The following is a 13993-nucleotide window of genomic DNA, read 5'->3' on the forward strand; positions in this document are numbered from 1 at the left end:
GTGTGAGAACATACATCATGATCTGTGAACTTTTAAACCCTGCGGCTTCACCGCACAGTTTGAGCTAAACCTGAGTGCAACAATAGAAAATATCGCAAAGTATGTGCCTGGCTTAAGCAGCTGATATCTACCGAATAGTGCCAGACCAAATCTGTAGGGGGAGCTCTAAAAGAAGCCCATTGGGTAGCGACCAAGAAGAATGCTAGCTCCCGTTAGCTTGTTAGCTTGCAGCAGTAAGAGCTTCTGCTGAAAATGGGGCTTCATCAGCTCTTTATTTCGGCGCTGAGGAGTTGAGCCCAGTCTCTTCATTAATTCGGCAGCTTTAATAAATGTCAAAATATGAGCATTTTGGACATTTGTTCAACGTCATGCCTGCTGCTAGCTAGCTAGTTGTGCTAAAGGAAAATTAGCCCCTTATTCTTTCATTTCCAACTTGTGGCAGTTTAGAAAAATCCACAGAAAACCAGCGTCTTATAGTCCGGAAAATATGGAAATTATCTTAACAGTAAAAATATGCGTTCCATTGACAGATCATCTCATTTACCTCCTCAGATTACGGATAAATACACTTATTTTAAGACATTTTTACTTAGTTCTAGATCATTTTTGCAGTGAAGGCTTAAACTAATTCTTAAATCAGGTGCTACATATAAATCTTTTTTTCTTTCACATAGAACCACACTACCATTATCATAGTAATCAATATATGTGTATATATTTATATGTATATCTCTATATATTTTATTAAAACAAAACAACAGAAAGGTATTAAGAAAAGAAACTGACCCTTTTGCGTTGGTCCCTTAAGGCTTGCTCAGTTTTTTTTTCCTTTTATGCATCGAAAAATGTACATTCTGGCTACGTTCACAAAGCAGCCTGAAGTGACCGAATCCGATTTTTTTGCCCATATCCGACCTGTATCCGATCTTCTCACGACAGTCTGAACAACACACATCCGATTTTTTCTAATGCGTCCCAGCCCACTTGACTATGTGGTACTGAATCCGATACGATCTTTTTAAAACATCAAGTTCGCATTCATCCGACCTGAACGCCATTAATACCGAACAAGGTCACTATTCTGCACCTTGCTACACAGAAGCGGCAAGAAAAACAACAACCATGGTGGACTAGGATGCGGAGAGTATTATTTTGTTGAAAAGATTGTGTTTTTAATCTACTGCATATGCGGGACACTTGCGTTGCATGAATCCAGTTCACACAGGAGATCACATACAAGTCGCATATATTTTGAAATGTGAGCAGCAACGCAAAAAAAAATACATTAAAAAAATCGGATTTCACAAAAAAACGTAATTGAGCACTAACACCTGCAGTGTGAACGTAGCCTCTGATAAAACCAAAAACAAACAAAGACACCATGCGACGAAAATGAGAGGAAACCCCTGGAGAAGCTATGGCTTAGTCAATATCAGGTTGCTTTCACTGAATGAACCTTTTCTCCAGGTTAAAAGGAACTAAAATCACTTCCAGAGAAACATCCGTAATGCTCCATGTGATCGCCACTTTAAACAACAGTGTTTTCCAACTGCAGCCAGATGCTGGAAGGCAGCACGCCGAGGGGCGGGGCTGGATGAGAAGCCGTTTCTGTGAGGAGGAGGGGAGGATATATCGGATAAAAATGGCACCAGAGCGTCGGCTGGGTTGTGGATGCTGCCATGTTTTATGAACCAAACGCGATTCCTTGTTTTGCTACCCGTCCCTACATCAGGGGGTGTGCATAGTAGAAGCTCGCCATACTTTAGATCAGCACGCACAGACTGCACATGTGTGTCGCATGCACACGGAGAGGAAGCATGCCACAGTAGCCGACATGAGAGAGGAGTTGGGTTTTTAAGCACTGGCACTTTCCGGTAACAGCTGGTTTGGAAGGCATGGTGGCAGCTGATTGTTGTTGGTCTGGTTTATGGTTTAGCAGAGCAGAGTATAGAAAATAGACACATTTATCTACTGTATATTGCATATGTTTCAGCTTGTGCACCAAAGATGAATGAGGTCACCATGTCCGGTTGAGTTGAAGCGGAAAAAGTCCCCTGGCACCAGAAAAAGAATTCACAATAAATTAAATTGACCTGTTCGAGTCCCCTGACAGCACAGAGGGGAAGAAAACAAACACGTTACACAAAAGAAGAGGTTCATCAACAAAGATGAGACGTTCAGGTGCTCATCAAATGTGGGAGAACTCGACAGCAGGGCTGCAGGGGTCGGGACTGTGACGCTACGCCATCGGCTAATGGGGAAAAATGGGCCAGCTTCAGGATGCCAGCGGTTCGTCACCACAGCTCCTTCACTCTGAGCTGTGCACTGCCGGTCAGCTGGCTGCAGAAAAATAGCTTCTGTGCTTTTTTTTAAATATTTACAAGAAAAACTAATCAGATCATCTGAAAATGTAGAAAACCTGAGTATTTAAAAGTTTAGCAGCTAATAGGGGGTTTAACATCGAATGAAGATTTAGTCTGTAAAATTTAGAGGTAAATAAAGTTTAAAATAATAATAAAGTCATACAAACTTTCAGTACCCGTGTAAAGGCAACATTCAAATGTATTTTCTACATTTAATATTGCTTACATATTACTCTGCCTGCAGTACTTTTATATCCCACTAGGTGGCCCACATAGAAGACCTCTGAATCGGATTCTTACAGATGGACTCACTTTTCTCTTAGAATGTAACAAATTCAGGAAACAGGTGAGGCTCTTTCAAAGAAACATTTTTTCTTTCCAACATAAAGTAAAACAAAAAAATTTTCCTTTTAATAGCCAAATGTTTTAGGAAATTCTTTAACTTTCAGTCAAACTAGAAGGATGTTGCTGGCGGATGCATTTCTACACTGACAATAGGGGGATTTATTAGCTTAAATCACCTAAAAAAAAAAACATCTGATTTTTCGGGAATCTGAAATGAAGCCCAAATTCAAACAGATTTTTTGGTCTTATCAGTAGTTTATAGTGTTTCTGTCCCCCTCCTCACAGGTTACTGACTGCTCAAAATTCAGTGAAGGTTTTATAAGCTAAGATCGAACATTCAACGCTGCTGCCGTTTCCCTAAGCAACAGATTTGGACTGAGAAAAGATCTCGGCTTGCAGCCCTGCTGAAGAGAGGTTCTGCTCAGGGTCAGAGTGTGAGCACGAGCTTTAATGGAAAGAGAGCGGCGATGATGATGATGATGATGATGACGTTAAATAAACAGAGAGATGAGTGACCAGAGGTTTCCTGTAACACCTCCATCATCCCCTTCAGGCACGAGTGTCCTCCATCATATCTATCCATCCAGACATCACATTCCTCAGTCAGTGGAAGGAAACCATGAAACAGGAAATGTCTTTAACTTCCCGTCAGAAGAAGAAGATGGGATGGATACTCATGATGACACAGATGATGTGATGCCAGTCAGATGTTTGCATCTGGACTACATCTTGATTCCCTCCTGTTGGCTGAGCTGAGACAATGTCTTCTTGATCCGCAGAGCGGTGAGTCGGGCGGCGCCGTTGGCGTACCAACACTCCCTCATGATCTTAGCCATCACCCGCAAAGCCTGCAAACAAGAGCAAGACAAACGCATCAGTTTCCTTCTTCAGAGAAATCTGCAGCCTGACAAGAAACAAAACAATAACCCAGAGCTTAAAGGTTTCCAGCCAAACAGATACAACAGAAAAAATCTCAATTGTTTAAAAAAAAACAGAGAAATCCAGGTGTGATGGGAATGAAAATAAACCATGAACAGAATCAATACTGTTTGGCTACACACCAAGAGACAACAGCATGATTGCATTTATGATCCAATATAAAAAAATATTTTTTTTTTGTGAAATTGTGTGTGTGTGTTTTTTGTTTTTTTTTTGGACATTACTGGAAAATCAACAAAGTTCTGCAAACATTTCTAATGGAAACACGGCTTGTGATGATGGCAGCTTCTATGGAGTCATATGAAAACTACTAAAGGTGACAGCAGGGTACTTAACACAACAAAAATCACCAAAATCAATCAATTCTGGAAAAATCCTCAAATTCTTTAACAAAAATCAACAAATAAACCAATAAAAAAACAATCACCAAAAATCACCAAATTCACAAAACAAATCATCAAAAAAGTTAAAATCACCAACTACACAAAATAATCCTCCAATCTCTGAAAAATCACCAAATTCAGCAAAAATCAGCAAATTCACCACACAAAAGAAATCCCAGCATTGACCAAAAATGTCCAGAAAAACGACCAAACATCAACAAACTATCTTCAGTTGAACAGGCTGATGTTTAACCCTTTCCAGCCGGTCAGATAACAGCTAACCAAGGCAGGCTGAAGCTGCATAGTTAGAGGCATAACTTATATCCTGTAGACATTTAGTGCGTTAAACAGAGACAGAACCAGACCTACAGAACAAGGCTTTGTTGGTCTACTGCATTAGGCCTGAAACTCAACGCTATTTTGAATTGAAAAAGCTTCCTGGATGAGAACTGTCTTCAAACTTTGAAACAAAGTCCAGTGGATTGTTTTTAAACTTGTATGGCTTTGATCATCAACCTTTTTCCCGAAAGGCAAAACTGTACCTAAATGAATCCAAAATGAAGCGATACAAACAATTGCTATACATCTTAATATTTAAGATGTATCCTGATCAAAATGTTTTAGTGAGATTAAACCAAGTTTATGTAATATTTAGCAAACTGGAGAGCCAAGCACCCAATCCAATCAGCTTTTCTTCCTCAGATTAAAAACAAGAGTCTTTAATCTGACTGAATGCTGGTGAAGATTATCAGTCATCCAGGTTTATCCTTCAAAACAACAACTTTGTTTTGAAAGTTTGAAGATGTTTCGCTTTTCATCCAGGAACCTTTTTTCAATTCAGAATGTCTGGAATAGCATTGAGTTCCAGGCTTATAGAGCAGCCCAACAAAGCATAGGAAAAAAAGACTGAAGACTCTCATTTCAAGGGCATAATATCTAATTATCTTATTTTAAGGATAAAAATACTCTTTTAGTGAACTTTGGGTTAAAAAGGTCTGTTCCTGTTTAGCTGTGACTCCATCCTGGAGAGAAATATCAGCTGTGCTGCTGCCATCAACACCTTTGTTTCTAGATGTTGGAGATCGACCTGTTTTTCAGTGTAGTCCTGTTTCTCTGACTATGACTAACTGGATGTGCTCTCTTCATCCTCTGACATGGGAGCTGGCTCGGAGCTCGTCTGCCTGGCTGTGTGTTTCCTGGACGGGGCCGCCTGTGGAGCTGGTTGACAGCTGCTTTTTGTATCTATGCTTCTTTTTCCTTGAACCCCAGTCGGCCTCAGCAGAGGGCCGCTCACACTGAGCCTGGTTCTGCTGGAGGTTTCTTCCTGTTAAAAGGGAGTTTTTCCTCTCCACTGTCGCTACAAGCATGCTTAGTGTGAGGGATTGCTGAAGAGTCAATGAGTCGATGCAATCAACTGGTTTTCCTTAGATAGAAAACTTTGAATCAATCTGACTGGATGATCTGGTGAACTATAAAGTGCCTTGAGATGACATGTGTTGTGAATTGGCGCTATAGAAATAAACTGAATTGAATTAAATAAAGCAAGTTCTGCATTTCCATATTTTTTATTATTTTACTTGTTTGTTCGATTTGTTATCTATATAACAAACTCTAGTCCAAAGATCCTAACCTTCTGTTCAGCTTTCAAACCGATAACCTCCAGTCTATAAACAGCAGCTGGTATTGATGCGTCACTGTCTGTGCCTTTTTTCTCCTGTCTGCTTCCTACAGCCATTATTAATACAGCAGACACTTCTATCCATTAGCTGGAAAAAGCAAACAGGCACAACACCCACACGCCTCCACGCAGAGCTTTACTGCCTTATAAAAAACACAAATGACAGAAAATAGAAAAAGCTGCAACTGCAAAAACACAAAACCCAGCAAATTTTAAAAAGCTGCCAATTTGCTCCGCAGAACAAAAGTTGACTCGACAACTAGATTTCTATGTGACACATTAAAAACAGAAATAGAAATGTTTGCATTTCTGTTTTCATTTGCTGTCAGGTAGATTTTCTGGTTTGTTGCTTTAAAATAAAGTGATGGGCTCAGATGTTATCTGATCCCGGTAACCATCTAGTTCTCTGCACATTCTCGTTTCAATCAGCCAATCAGAGAACAGCACACATTTCCAAAGCCAATGGAAAGGATAGGTCATTTTCCCCTCGAGGTGCACAGCTGAGGGTTTTCCTGAGGATCTCCTGCGTGGAGCCGCAGGTCTGTGGAGAAGTTCTTCACTTCCTCTAGTTTAGACGACTGGACCTTCCTTCCTCCAGCATCCTGCTCATGTTGCGTTTAAGGGCTAGTTGTCCTCCTGTAGCAGTGGATCGCAGTGAGCTTGATGCAGGCATTTTTGATTTATGCTCAGTATTGAAGCGTGGTCTGCGCTATGTTATTCCACACCAAAACGCAAGAAGGACAATCAAGAACTAGCTGTGGGTCTAGTTACGGCCGAGGAGGTGAGGAAGTGGGGGCAAGTTTTTGCGACAAAGGAGGGACATGAGGGCCAAAAAGAGCGGGGATCCAGGTGGGAAAAGGGTCCCAGCGTTCTCGCGCACCTCGCTCTGCTAGCTGGTCTTCACGAGTCGTTTTCCACAATGGCGGTCATACAAACAAAACAAGCCGGTAAATACGCATAGTGTAGAGGGGATGTAGATTTCACCAATCAGAGGCCTCCTGTCTGTGTACACCTACAATTTAGGAGAGGTGAGAGGGGGGGGCTTAATTGTGACACAGGACCTGGTCTGAGTATAAATCAGCCTTTAGTGCCTAAGCAGAGCAGATGACAGCTTTTGGGTCTGAAATGCATCACAGATGTTGTGTTTGAGGTAATCAGGTTTCCTGGAACCGCCCTGTTAGGATATCCACACCTTTTCTGAAGAATAGGAACCACATAAAAAATTATAAAGAAAAAAAAACTACAAAAACTTAATTCCAGTTGTTTTGTTTTCAACTTTATCTGGAGTTCCTGTTTACCTGCAAAAGGAAAATTCTAAACAGATCCAGTCTGGAAGAAAAGAACGCTTGGTGCTTATGGGGGAGATAGGAATCACAGTGAACAGGATGAGGGGCGACTGCACTGCTAGAGGCTAATGAGATAAAGACACTAAACATCCGCTAACAGAAAGCGAATCCTTCGTCAGGATAAATCATGACCTGAGCTCCTTGTTCAGCTGAAACGTTTTAGAAAGCCATTTCATTTCAGGCTGTTCAGCGGGATAATTCCCCCAGAAACACAGAGTAAGGTCCATGCGTCTCATATCGTCTGGTCTGCTAGAGACAGGCTGCGGCAATGACACTGATGAGGAGACCTAATATCCCTCCTGGGCTGCAGACGCTTCCTGAACTCTTTCAGATAAGGATCTAACCCCCCCGCCCCGGTTTTATCCTCTCCAGCAGCAAAAATGCTTTGTTCCTGTGGCCAAATTTAGACTAATGCTACGTTCAGACTGCAAGCAGCAGAGGCAGCTGGTTTAAATGCAAAGCCAATGGTTGACGCGCATCAAGGTGCAGCAAAGGTCCTGCAGCAGCAGCGCCTCATGAGCTTCTGATGCGCTTCAGAAACAGCTGCTGGAACTAAAACGCAGCAAAATTGATGCTGGTATAATATTAACATTCAACAGGAATTCTAAAAATTAAAGCTCGTTAATGGCGGCTGTAGGAGCCAAACCCCTTATCTGATTGTTAAAACAATTGCATTGTTTGTTTGTTTTTTTAAACCAACCTTTGGTGTTATGGATCAATCTTCAGGAATTAATGAGAATCATTGAAAATTAGAAAAAACATCTTGACCATCTTGGTGGTCCATCCTTTCATTCAAACAGTGGCTGTAATGGCTGATCAAACAGCAGTAGCCTGGTCTTGTATAGCTGAGACGCAAAGAAGGGAGGCATCAGCTGGGCTGCAGTTCGGTGATCAGTCCGGTGTTTCTCCCATATCCGTTTCCCACTGGCTGAAAAACCCGTTTGAACCCGGGAACAAACCGGGTTTTAGTGGCAGTGGGAAACGCTCACTGATGCAGAGTAAATCCAAGCTTTTCTACCCAACTCTGCAGTTAGAAGATGGATCGGCAAGTGACCCCCATTAAAATCGCCCATAGTCTGATCAGCATGCTGCGGGAACACCAGGGCCCGTCTTCTGTCGGCTCAGCGTACCACGTCAGGCCAGCAGTAACACGCATGCGCACATGATCATTATTAGCGGTTATCTGTCCCATTGAATGGCTTTAGATTGCACCAATCCTAACCCAAAGTTTCCCCCCTGGTAATTAATTTATCTATTTATGTGTAATCTGAAAATAATTTCAGCAGTTCTTCATGTACTGTAAAAAATAAATAAATAAAAATAAAATGATCCCGGTGGGATATGTTTCTCATATTAAACAAACTAAAACAAATTAATCTCCTATCCTGTCAACTGGGTTGTAGAATCTTCTAAACATTTAATTCTCTGTGGAAAAATCATGATCATTCTTTAATGAAATCTTCATCAAAACGACTTGCAATGTTTTTTTTTTAAAGTTAATGTGTGTATTGGACCTAGTGAAGTCTACTAAACACTAGTTTTTTTGTTGTTGTACAAAACAACGACAAAAACCCGACTAAATCAGGAAATAAAAGAGTGTGATTGGCTGTAAGGAGAGTGGAGGCAGGAGACACTCTTTTTTAATACGTATTACTAAGGGTATGCTGGCCTGACATGGTATGCTGAGCTGAGCTGATAAAACACTGGGTTGACCGTCTAAATTACGTGATAACATTCAACGCAGCATCCAAACGTCCAACAAGAAGAACCAACTCTGTTTAGATTGAAGAAACACGGAGCAGCTCTGGAGAGAGGGATTCAGACAGATAGAGAGAAACAATAAGGCACACTGACTATGCCCTGGCTTCCTTCCATGTTGCTCTCCATTGTTTACTTTCCTGATTTCTTTTGCACTGGTGACATCAGTGGTGACCAGACAACAGCTATGGCGTGGATGACAGAGGCCATGCAGCTGCCAGCAAGGAGTTAGATCAGCTTTTTTTGACCATGTTTGAAAAAAACCGGTTAACACCTGATCTTCAGAGGGAAAGAGGCTGTAGATGTATAGCAGAAATGTCAGAAATAGCATAGAGTTCCAGCTTTTATACAGCAGCCAAACAAAGCCTTGTTTTTGTTTAGAAAACATGCAAAATGAAACAGATGATCAGGCCCAAACCTGTGGAATGGGGGATCATATGGCTTCTTTGTTAGCCTGCATTGCCCCATACCTGTCTATGTCTCTGAAAGACAGGTTTCAGAGACATAGACAGGTATGGGGTATTTCAGGCTAACAAAGTGACTATGACCTGGATGACTGAGAATCTTCGCCAACACGCTGCTACTTTTTGTTTCTTTTCTGTCTGTTAGGTGTTTTGTTTCCAGGGTTTTTTGTCTTCTCTTTTTTTTTAATAGCTAACTTAATTAACTTAAATACTCAATTAAAATAGAAAAGAAAAAAGCATGTCCATCCATCCATCTATGTTCTTCTTCTTATCCGGGGTCAGGTCGCAGGGGGTAGCAGCTTCAGTAGGAAGCCCAGACGTCCTTCTCTCCAGCCACTTGGGCCAGCTCCTCCGGGGGAATCCCAAGGTGCTCCCAGGCCTGCTGAGAAACATAGTCCCTCCAGCATGTCCTGGCTCTCCCCCCTGGGTGTCCTCCCAGTGGGACGTGCCTCACCAGGAAGACGTCCAGGAGCCATGCTAATCACATGCCTGAGCCACCTCAGCTGGCTCCTCTCGATGTGGAGAAGCAGCAGCTCTACTCTGAGTCCTCCCCTAATGACTGAGCTCCTCACCCTGTCTCTAAGGGAGAGCCCAGACACACTACGGAGAAAACTCATTTCAGCCGCTTGTATCCGGGATCTCGTTCTTTCGGTCATGACCCAAAGCTCTTGACCATAGATGAGAGTAGGAACGTAGATAAAGCGGTAAATCAAGAGCTTTGCTTTTTGACTCAGCTCTCTCTTCACCACAATAGACCTGTACAGTACATGCTTCACAGCAGACGCCGCACCAATCTGCCTATCGACCTCCCGCTCCATCTTCCAAGACCCCAAGATACTAAAACTAGTCACTAGGGGCAGTACATCCTCCCCAGCCCAGAGAAGGCACTTTACCCTTTTCCAGCTGAACACCATGGTCTCAGATTTGGAAGCACTGATCCTCATCCCGGCCGCTTCACACTCGGCTGCAAACCGCTCCAATGAGAGCTTTAGATCACGCCCTGATGAAGCCAACAGAACCACATCATCTGCAAGTAACAGAGACACTATGCTAAGGCCACCAAATCGGATCCCCTCAACACCTTGGCTGCGCCTAGAAATTCTGGTTCTTATATGGTCTTGCAGTTACGTTGTTCCCCATAAACAGATTTTTTTTCAGTTTTGTTATTGATCAGGTCATCTGTCACGACACGCCAACATTAAAGATGCTTCTGACTCAGCACACGGACGCTGTAGGATGTTATCATTGTCTAGGCAACCACAATGTTTTACGTCATCTGGCAGCATTCAGACAATCATGGTGGAATGAGCAGGACCAGAGCAGATGTTATTTTTATAATAGCTTTTATCCTGCATAACACCTTAACCAAAAAGCTTGGCCTCAGTGCCGGCCTTAGATCTGGATCCAATGTGAGTTATCACTCAGATACAGCATGCTGTCCTACCTCGCAGCTTTGCCAGCGGTTGGGAATATTTGGGCGAAGTTTCTGCTCACAGACCACCTTCCTCATCTCCTCAACTGATGGATCTGACTGCACCAGGTCATAGTAGGGCAGCTGGTAGTCCTCATGGATGCCTGACGGGAAAAACACAGAAAACAATGAGGTCAGAATAATCATAGTAGTTCACTTCTGCATCTGAAGACCCAAACAAAACTGAAGTCCAACTGTTCTCACCCCCCACAGAGCAGCGGCTGGCGATCTCCCAGAAGACCAGGCCCATGGCGTAGATGTCAGCTCTCTTAAACGACTCAAAGTGCTTCATGTTTATGGAGTCGTCCAGCACCTCTGGAGCCATATACCTGATAGGGGACAACATGGAGTCACATCAAACCAAGCTGCACTTTATAATCAAACATGTGATGTCACAGTATTTATTTTAGCAGGTCCAAATTTTTCATTGGCGATATATCGAATATACCCGATGTATCTTGAGGGATTGCCTTTGAGTTAACGAGTCGATGCAATCATCTGGTTTTCCTCAGATAGAAAAGTTTGAATCGATGTGACTCTATGATCTGGTTGAATTATAAAGTGCTTTGACATGATATGTGTTGTGAATTTGCGCTATAGAAATAAACTGAAATCGATTTGAGAGTTTTATTTTTGTTACCAAACACTCTGAAGGCATCATCAACCCCTCCTCCAAACAGAATTATTTTCTCGCACAATACAGCACCCAGGAAACGAAATATGGAGACAGCAGGTGTTTCAGTAATTTGTAAGACGTGCAACAAAACCATTGCGGCGAAAGGCCACAGAACAAATTTATTCCACCACATAAAAAGTAATCCGAAAAATGAAGAATGTTGTTAACCTGCAGACCAATTAAATCAGCTGTGAAGCAGATGACGTTGGCTTCGTCGTTTGAAAAAGCGATGCAATATGAGAGAAAAAGGAAGAGACACATTTCATCCAAGCGCTGCGTGTCCCGAGCCCGTAACATCAATCAACATAACATCAATGACCCCCCACCCCCCCACCGTGGACTGTTCTCCCTGCTGCCCTCTGGGAAAAGACGTTGAATCATTGGATGAAGGTCCAGCAGATTCTGCCACAGCTTTTGAACTGATAAAACTCTAAACTGGACTCTGCGTGACACTTGAAAACATCATATTTGCACTACCAATGTGGCTGAAGCTTTTATTATCCTTTTAAATAAGATACAACTCAATGTTATACTGAATTTTGACCCATTATTTTTTGTTTTAAACAGTTGTTTCCTTTTCTCCTATACTGTTTAATGATGATTTCCCTTTTGGAAGCTGTAAGCAATATAACTTCGTTTTGATACACTTTATATATACAAAATGACAAAAGTTTGTTTAGGTCAAAATGTAGGCCGTAATCGTCCACAATAGAAGCTCATATTCCCTCTTCCAATGTGTGATCATGAGATATAGAAAGAAGTGGAAGATCCTGGATGCAGTCCAGGTTTACTGGATGTCCAGTGAAGCCTTCATTTAGCCACAGTAACTTCAGGAACATTCAGGTTCCGCCTAAAACCTCTGGATCTAAAATCATTCCTTCCGTTCCTCATTCAGTAGCAGATTTTTCCCAAGATAGCTCCGATCCTTTAACTCGATGTGTCGCTTTAAATGTGAAGTGAACGTGGCTGACGCACAAACTTTTTTGTTAACCCTTTATAGCACACTCAATTAAATACTTTGAAACTTTGGACAAGACTTTATTACCTTTGTAACATAAAAAAAAAATGGATATTCTGATGGGAAAAAAATGAATGTCAAAGTAAAAACAAACTCCAACTTGCCCGAATACATTAAGAAAAATAAAAGTGCTTCTATAATAAATTCATGAAAAACACAGAGTGAAAGAAACAGATTTTTTGGTACAACATAACCTTAGAGGCATTAGGGCTGATAGTGGCACTTACATTTTTTTCTTTATAAAACTAGGCTTATTAACTTTACTTTTTAACTTTTTAATTAGCTTTTTTTCCTAGACTTTTTAAAACTTTTTTTAACTTAATTTTCAGTAGGTAATTTATAATCAATCAAATGCCAAAATAAGATGGGGTATGCAAGTCATCAAAAACACTAACTTGCCCTATAAAGGGTTAAGTCCCCGTGGAAACAGTTTGCACAAAAACATGAGTTTTTTCTGTCCCAGTCTTTCTTTGTTGATCAAACTCTGCCAGCGCTCTGCTAAACTGGCATCAGGAATCCCAGCAGATGAGTCTGAATGGAGCAGACTAGTTCTAGCAGTAGACATGCAGGTCTGTCAGGATGTTTGCCGTAATAAGAGCCATAAAACCTGATGTTATTCAAGAAAAAGTCTTCTTATCAATGGAACGAGAACGTGAGCGGTGTGTCGCTCATTCTTCTCAGAGTGAACGTCACTCTTGTTCACGTTCATCACTTCAAAACTGATCCGTTCAGTTCACCGTTCACTAAAACTATGATGAATTCAGTGAACTGCATTCATTGAACGCTCTCATGCACACCACTTGGTAATGAGCTGCTCTGAGATGTGAAAAAAACTACTTCTCTTGTTTGCTTCGTTTCTGCATCATAACACAAGTGTCCAAAAATGTAAAGACATCAGCAAATATCCTTTCAGCTGCACAGCATCCCACAGCTGAGGTTAAAACCTGGGAAAAATTGCATTTTGTTCCAGAAACGGAAGAACTGAATATGAGAAACCAGCAGAGCAGGAAGTCTGAGCATCGCACTGCCAGGAGACGGAGTAACCCTTACCTTTTGGTCCCGACTCTGTGGTTCGGAGCAATGTCGATGGTATCAGTGGCAGAGTCGTGTCTAACAGCCAGACCCAAGTCAGCGATGCAGCAGGTCCCGTTCTTCTTTACCAGAATGTTCTTGGACTTTAGGTCTCTGTGTGCAATAGCTGGCTTTCCTGTGAATAGGGATTATATGCATACATGATAAAACTGGACAAACAGCTAGAAGTCATCCCAGAAATGAATCTCCCTGATTAATAAACTGTTCTGAAAGGAGGGCCAGCTGAAGCTGGAACCGTCGTGCTCACCCTGTGTTCCTACGATCTCCATATGGAGGTGGGCCAGGCCGCTGGCAGTGGACAGCGACAGCTTGATCATACCCTCCACGGTGACGGTGTAGCGGTTCAGGTAGTCAAACAGGGAGCCGTGTTCATGGTAGTCTGAGACCAGCCACAGCTGGGTCCATGTTCCGTTATCTGAGCAAACATAGAAACAAGCACACCTCAGAATGGACCATTTCC

The 13993-nt window shown here is 42.1% G+C and overlaps 1 protein-coding gene across 1 annotated transcript in view; it reads right to left on the reverse strand.

Annotated features, from left to right (window-relative positions):
• Positions 1 to 2831: 2831 nt before the first annotated feature.
• Positions 2832 to 13993, reverse strand: part of LOC107100676 (TGF-beta receptor type-1-like) — a 35185-nt gene continuing 24023 nt past the window's right edge. Inside the window, exons 5-9 of the mRNA XM_015399251.1 lie at positions 13781 to 13948; positions 13492 to 13648; positions 10952 to 11076; positions 10721 to 10851; positions 2832 to 3556 (exon numbers count right to left, since the gene is read on the reverse strand). Coding sequence (XP_015254737.1) covers positions 3431 to 3556; positions 10721 to 10851; positions 10952 to 11076; positions 13492 to 13648; positions 13781 to 13948 — 707 coding nt within the window. The 3' untranslated portion in view covers positions 2832 to 3430. The remainder of the gene's footprint in view (positions 3557 to 10720; positions 10852 to 10951; positions 11077 to 13491; positions 13649 to 13780; positions 13949 to 13993) is intronic.

Source organism: Cyprinodon variegatus, unplaced genomic scaffold (genome assembly GCF_000732505.1).
Source record: "Cyprinodon variegatus isolate N-32 unplaced genomic scaffold, C_variegatus-1.0 Scaffold999, whole genome shotgun sequence".
NCBI lineage: Eukaryota > Metazoa > Chordata > Actinopteri > Cyprinodontiformes > Cyprinodontidae > Cyprinodon > Cyprinodon variegatus.